We start from the raw sequence: 8,127 nt of genomic DNA, 5'->3' as shown, positions 1-8,127 counted from the left end.
CCAAACCTGACCACTGTGGTGAAGCTCCTTACTCAATCTCTATTAGTGATTTATTGGATGAAACAAATGAAAGATAAAAATGGAACAATTCAGGCACAATAAGATTTGAAGATATTCTTAGGAGTTGGAATTTGGGATTATAAACATATTACAAGTTTTAGAGAGGTTTAATTAATTTTTTAAAATCTTTAACATCAATTATTCTGATTATTTGGAACATCACATTGACTTGTGTCTGTCAGGCAGTATGTGAGCCAATGTCACTAAAATAATCAAATATTTCTAATCCAACTTCCATGTTATAACTTTGCTTATTACCTAGTTCATATGCTATACACAAAAGATATTTGGGCTAGTTATCTTAAAATATCTTCATAATCAAAATGAGAAAGGGGCCCAGAATTATTTATTCAGGAAGTCCAACCATGAGAGAGTTGACTGCAAAGATTATTCTACAGAGATATGATTAATATCCTTTAGTAAAAGGACTCCTCAGCTCTTTGAAGTGGTCTCAGATTAACCCTTGGTTCTCACGAGTTTGTTTTTTATTCTTTGTTTGTCTGAGAGCCAGTCTGAAGTATGGAGTTTCCTAAAAAGCCTCCATAGTGCTCCTTTAACATCTTGGTTCCGAAGGCTGTAGATTAGTGGATTTAACATAGGGGTGATGAGTGTGTAGAAGACTGCAACCTGGCGATCCTGGTCTAAATCATAGCTGGATGATGGCTTAAGGTACATTCTAGCCAAAGAGCCAAAAAGGAGCAACACAACAAGAATATGGGAGCTACAGGTGGACAGAGCTTTCCTCAGGGCAGCAAAGGAGTGCATGTGGGCTATGGTAATACCTATTCGAATGTAAGAACCCCAAATAAAGAAGAAGGGACTGCCAACCACAACTACACCTTCCGTGAAGATTAACATTTCATTGACCACTGGTCGAGTACAGGAGAGCTTTAGCAGAGGAGTGATATCACAGAAGAAGTGAGTGACCTGATTTCCACAGAAAGTTAAACGAGTGACCAGCACACTGTATAGGAGACTGTTAAGGCTGACTATCACCCAAGAGGTTAATGTTATCCTCAGACAGAGGCTATGGCTGACAATGGCAGAGTATCTTAAAGGGTCACAGATGGCAACATAGCGGTCATATGCCATTGTACCCAGCAAGTAGACTTCCATGCTGCCCACTGCCATAAAGAAAAATAATTGCGTCATGCAACAGTTATAGGAAATGCTTCGATCCATGGAGAGTGTGTGCACCAGCATCTGAGGAACAGTGATAGTTGTTAGAGATATGTCAATAATGGAAAGTTGGCTGAGAAGGAAGTACATGGGGGTCTGAAGCATGGGGTCTGAGCAAGCAACTACTACTAGTAGGATATTGCCCAAAACTGTCATCAGGTACATGATAAGGACAACTCCAAAAATAATTGGCTGCATCTCTGGCCTACTAGACAATCCCAACAACACAAATTCAGTCACTTCTGTCTTGTTTTTGGTGGCCATAAGTCATGGTCCATATCACCTGCAAAGAGGAAAGATCAGAGTTGGAAAAGAGAACAATGCTAATGCTCAAGCAGATTTCAAGTTTCTTCACCTTAAGTGGTCAGTCATTGAAACAAGAATCTGTCTCTAACTTTCAGCATTTAGAAGCTTATACTTCACTCTTTTGGTAATAATGTTCCTTCAAGACAACCGAACTAATCAAGTTTGAGAGCTAGAAGTACCTGTAATATTTCTGACTTCAATAATAGCTATATTTTCATGAACGTAGAATTTCCAGCATGTGGAGTTATCACATCCTTTTATAAGTCAGGTTTTCACTATAAGTGGAACTAGAGATATTCACTAGCATGATGTCTTTCTACAGTTCTGTAGAGATAAAGACATTTTGCTGAACTAATATACTTTAATAAGTCTAAAAGTAATGGTAGGATTAATATAACTGGAAAAACACATAAGTAAAGGGGTCCTTACCCTAAACTTGCCTTCTTCACTGTTTAATCTAAACCTTTCAAGGGTCTGTATTACTATACATGTGAACAATATGCTGTGAGATTCTCTATGTATTTGTGTTAAATTATCAATTAAATGTATATTTACTATGTAACATTTTAGTAAATATAGGTCTACTACTACAAGGGATAAAGTAGCAATTTTTTTGGCTCTCCATATTTTCCTTTTCTCAACTTCTGATAATTACTTTAATTTTTTAAAATTATTAATTTTATACTTCACATGCAGTGATGTTTTGCCTATCCATATGTGTGTATGAGGCTATTAGATCCACTAGAAATGGAGTTACATACAGGTGTGATCTGCAATGTGGGTGCTAGGAATTGAACATAGGTCCCCTTGAAGAGCATCCAGTGCTCCTAACTGCTGAGTAATTACTCCTTCCCCTATTTTAGTTCTTTGAGGCATGGTTTTTACCTACTTTTTTCCATTTATAGTCTTGAAATTTTCAGTAGTATAATAATGGTAGCAATTTTCATGAACTTTGAATTTCAGGAATATTTTCATCTTATATGAACTCATGTCTGATGACTAAAAATGCTACTTTTTGAAGTTCATTTGTTGTGATCAAGTTGGTTTTATTCTTGTGGTTTATAGATCCTACATTTGAGGCAGTAAATGTAATGAATCCTATAAATGGATTTAAAAATTAAATCAAATATGCCAAATATTCATTTTCCAAAATCTAACATGCCTTCATGGGTAAAGTCCTAGAATAAACAAGACTGGAAAGAACATAGGCCATGATAATAAAGGCTACATATGTCAAACCCAATAAAGGCTACATATGAGAACCATCATCATCTTAAATATTAAAAACACTTGAAGCAATCTCTTTAAAATCAGGAAGAAAGTAGTATCTCTACTATCTTCACTTCTATTCAACATATTGCTTGAAGCATCAGCTAAAGTAATAAGACAAGTGAAGAAAACTAACTGGTTACAAATAGGAAATAAAGAAGTCAAGTTATTCTTATTTGTCAATGATAACACATATAAGAGATATCAAAAATTCCACCAGACAACTTTTAGAAATGGTCAAACACTTCATCAATGAATACAAACTTAGATTACAAAGATCAGTAGCCATTCTACGCCACAATAACAAACACACTGAGAAAGAGTTCATGGACATACTGCTTATTAACGATACCCTCAAAAATTAAAATATCTAGGAATAAAGATACTCAATATTTACCATGAAAATCTAAATCCATGAAGAAAGAGATTGACAAAAAAGCCTAGAAGGGGGAGAGACCTCCCATATTCATGGATTGGCAGCGTTAACATTTTGAAAACAATGATTCTACCAAAAGCAATTTACAGATTCACTGAAATCCAAATAAATGATGTATTTATCCATCTATGATATTCTTCACAGAACAAATTTTAAAATCATTTCTTATCTGAGATCACCTTTAAAATAAAAATTTAAAACAGCAAACGTTTAAAGAATACTGAATTCAGTAGAAACAGTCTTCCCCCAGGAAAGAGCACACCAACTGGTTTTCCAATGCCAACTGGTCAGCCCTAAAAACATACATATAAGTAACATTACATTGACTGAGCATGTTATATTTATGTATTTAGGAATATATTTACATTTATATTACATGTTTATATTTAAAGGAAAAGAGAGATGGCTTGGTGGTTAGGAACACTGACTGCTCTTCCAAAAGTCCTGAGTTTAATTCCCAGCAACCACATGGTGGCTTATAACCATCTGTAATGGGATCCAATGCCTTCTGATATGACAGAAAACAGGTACAGTATACCCATATAAAATAAATCTTAAAAAGTGAAAAGAAGTCATAAACTTGAAAGAGAGCAAGGGACACATGAGTCCCAAGGGAGGAGATATTATAATCTTGAAAAATGAAAATGTATTTTAAAAAGAAATTTGCTTCCAGCCATATCTCTGTCTCTTGGTGTTTTATTTCACTAGGATAGTTTTTATGTCCATCCTACTTTTTAAGTTGTAGATGTTTTCATAAGTGTGTGAAGAATAAATTCAGGGAGTTTAATCTGAAATTGTGTACTTCTTTTTAATTCCAAGAAACATTCTCATAAACATTCTCCCTAGACCATTTTTACCAAAGCTCTTATAGTTAGCCCTTAATCCTCTTTAATTAATCTCTTTCCTCAAATTTTTTACTTCATTGTCTTTCATGTCTGTGTCCTAGATTATATTTTTTAATTCACAGTTGATGTTTATTTTGTTCTTAAAAATCATATGTTGTCTCATGATCTCAAAATGTCTAAATTTTTTACTGCTCATGCTAGTTTAGTGGTGTGCGTGCAGTTCTGAAAGTATCAATCTTTTAATTGTTTCTTATTTTAGGAATTTTTATTAGCAAATACATTGGGTTTCAATACCATACCTAGTTATGGAATTTCCGGGCATGCACTCAAAGGATTCTATATCCTACCATAAGATACCTATACCTCCATATTTTTGCTGCATTATCCATAGCACCAAGGATGAGGATCTGGCCCATATATCTGTCAGGGGATGATTGGATAGTGAAATGTAAAAATAGAATTCACAAAAATATATCTTTTGATTTTGACTTTGATATTGATGAGTTAGCATTTTTAGTGCCTTCATAATGCTGGTTCAAGGTCACTAGTCTCAATTTCTCATGCGTTCAGACTACTCTGCCTTAGCAATAGACATGCTTGTTTTCAGACCATATGAAATCCTTCCTTTTATCCTATTTGTCCAAAGTAAAAGTGTCAACTTTTAGAGACAATCAAATTTCTTAGCCAAGCTCTTTCTCATTGTGGGAAGAGTTTTCAGTGGAATGAAATTCTGAAATATAGTCAGAGTTTTACAGTGGGACGAAATGAAGGCTGCATGTGGAATCATTGGTGTATTTTCAGTGAAGGAATAATTTCACCTCGGCTAGCACAACAATGATGTACACCTCTTCCTATTCCCTGTTTCTTTCATCTTTGTAATCAACTCACTACTTACGGTGTGTGTTTCATTCCAGCAAGGTAAGCAGTTTCCTCCACAGAAACTCTTTTCCAGTATTCTAAGTGGGAGGAAGGGGAGTTTCATTCCTTTTTTCTCCATTTTGTAAAATTCCACTTAAATGTTACATTTGTTAGTGATTTTTCCTTTTTTCCCACATATTGTTACACATTTCTTCCAATTTGATTCAGAATAACTAAAATGCAAGATAAGTACAATACACCAGCGCCAGAGTCAGGTATGGCTCTGATGTTTTAAAATTTCTGTCTCTGACCTGGAAGTTAGTAACATACAGAAGATTTTTAAATCTCTAAGTCAGGGTTGTTTCTCCAAGTGCATTAAAATGTGTTGCCTTATAAATATTCAGATACCAAGTAGATGCTTGCACTGCCTAATATCAAACACAGTGTCACTTCACAGGCTATGTTTTTCTTCAGTACCTGTCACATTCCCTGACACTTACTTGTCTGGACTTTTGTCAGCTCAGTTAAACACTTTAGACCACTGGTTCTCAAACTCTGACCCCTTTAATACAATTGCTTATGTTGTATTGACCCTTCTCTCAAGCCATAAAATTATTGTTGTTGATATTTCATAAGTGTAATTTTGCTAGTGTTATGAATTGTAATGTAAATATCTTTATCATCCAATGGTTAGAAGATCCCTGTAAAAGGGTGATTTGACATCCCCTCAAAGGAGTTGTGACTTCAAAGTTAAGAACCACTGCTTTAGATTATCTTTAGTTAACAGAATATATCTATAAAGTAGAAGCTATAAAGATTTTTTAAACCTTACATTTTTCCAGTGTTAATTCTTTTGTTGTCAATTACTCCAGTATCTTTTGATACCAGTGGATGTATCTCAGATAGTTGTATCATGATACAATTACTTTTTCAAGGAAGAAGAGCACAGATATCTACATGGAGGTGCAGATGAACATAGAAGAGAGAGGAGAAGAATGGAGAATTATGAACTAACTTCCTTAAGGGCCTTTAAGACCTAGATTACTGTCAGCTATTATGCTACTATTTAACACTAATTAAAATGAAAATGTTGTGATAAGTTCAACTTCTTTCAATCAAGCTAAACTTTACTCTAAAAGCATGACAGTCTACTACTCACAGTCAGTAGTAGTAACATGCAGCCGTGGTACTCTTCTTGGCAGATGTCAAGGATTCATCCCTGTACTGTTCCGACTTTTTCATTTTCAACATTGTTCTCAGATCTTGAGTTCTGTGGATTCAATTCTAGGATGCTGGAAGTGGGTGAGAAAGAGAATAGAAGAGAAGAGATGGGGAAAGAGGATGCTGAGGAGAGATATAATGAAATCCACATAAAGAGCACTACAGACTTTTAAGTCAAAGAACTACATGAATCTTGAAGAAGAGAAAAACAGCCTCTGAAAACAGACACATAGCATCTGGGTCCTTGTTCCTAGCTGATGCTTTGAAAGTAACTGAGTCTGTGGAGGAGGGAATGGTCTTGTGTTAACTTTCTTATCCTTCCTTCTGCTTTGACTAAAGGACCAGTAGGCATATTACATCTCTTTACAGCATGGCAGTATATAAATAAGGATCTCTTGGGTTTTTATTGATCAGAATTTGATTTATAGTCTACTCACCTTATTTTTTTGTTAGTGAATCAGAAAAGCTGATTCTGATATGTAGAACCAAATTCATTTTTATGTATTGTCCTAAAATGTAGACCACCCAAGTATTCAGAAAATGAATTAAAACCTCTCAAATCTATGGGATCAAAGAGCCATAGACTGTGTCTATGCATCCTCATCCACTCCTACTTATTCCATGACTGTGCATCAAAGACCAACATTTACTGCATATCAGCATGTACTGCAGAACAACATCCATTTTACACACAATCACTGTTTTTTTATAGTCCACTTATCTTCTCTTGATTCTGTTTTTTTTTTGGTTTATTCTTTTTTGTCTTCTTTATATAGATGTTATTTTTCTATTAAATGAATATATTATTTCCTGTTTCCCCTGTATTTATTTTACAAAACATGTAGCATTAAATTCATTTTTCTTTATGCCTGACATCACACTCTGAGTTAGAAATGTAGACAACACTGCATTTTCTTTTGCCCATTACATATTTATTTTTAAAAAGCACCACTTTTCATAAAAACATTTCCACAGGCAGCTCATTCCAAGGAAGCAGGCCCATGTGACACATACTCACTTTGGGACTCAATTAAACCCAGGAGGCCCTAATTATGGTCAGGTGAAATATTAAAGTGATTCTCTTCACCAGGATTGTTGTAAGTGGGGATCTTTAAAGGGCTCCAGCCTGCCACATCCTGTCCATACCTGGGAGTGGATTTTGATTTCTCCTCAGTAAACCCACCTGTACACATACAAACAGTTCTAACTTCACCAGAAAAGTGATGTAATCAAACATCATTTCTCTTACTAACTCAATAAAACTGAAGAGACTGCAAGTCATTTTCTTCTAAAAGTTAAATGTCCATCTAACCAAACATTCACTTCATAGGAAGTTCCAATAACCATGTACATAAAATCAGCATTAGTCAGACTCAATGCAGAACAGCAAGAAAAAACATGCAGAGAGGGAGATGTGCTGGAGAAGCATAAGTGGTGCTACTATAATAGGATACACTAGGGTCTTGCATGAACTTTTCACAGAATATATAAAAACATAATTTAAAATCAAGAAAAGATAAATTATAAAAAGAATTTTTAAAATGCATAAAGTTTAAATGAGCATGCACTGAAATGTAGTGCTAAAATTAGGTAAGTACAGACTAGGAAGTTTTACAGAAAAAAATTCCTCCTCAAATTGTCCTCAAAAAGAACAAGTCTTCTTCCTCAAGATACTATTGGTTTGTTATCTTTTTAAAATTAATTTATTCCTAGGATGTAAAATATATTACATCCTGACCACAATTTCTCCTCCCTCCTTGTACACCCATCTCCTCCATTTTCACTCCCCCATCTCCTCCCTTCCCATCTATTTCTTCTCCATTTCCCTTCAGAAAAGAGCAGGCCTCTCAGGGACAGCAACCAGACATGGCATATCAAGTTGCAATAAGATTAGTCCCATCCCATTTTATTAAGGCTGGATGAGGCACCATAGAAAGAGGAAAGGGTCCCAAA

General features: G+C 35.0%; 1 protein-coding gene across 1 annotated transcript; it reads right to left on the bottom strand.

Moving 5' to 3' along the window:
• Positions 1 to 516: 516 nt before the first annotated feature.
• On the bottom strand, positions 517 to 1,503 carry Or12k7 (olfactory receptor family 12 subfamily K member 7). The gene is given in 1 exon segment (NM_001000391.1): positions 517 to 1,503. A coding segment is annotated over 1 exon segment (987 nt).
• Positions 1,504 to 8,127: the final 6,624 nt, after the last annotated feature.

This window comes from Rattus norvegicus, chromosome 3 (genome assembly GCF_021556685.1).
Source record: "Rattus norvegicus strain SHRSP/BbbUtx chromosome 3, alternate assembly SHRSP_T2T, whole genome shotgun sequence".
Classification (NCBI taxonomy): domain Eukaryota; kingdom Metazoa; phylum Chordata; class Mammalia; order Rodentia; family Muridae; genus Rattus; species Rattus norvegicus.
Note: the sequence above shows the minus strand (reverse complement) of the source record. Positions and strands in the feature narration are given on the sequence as shown.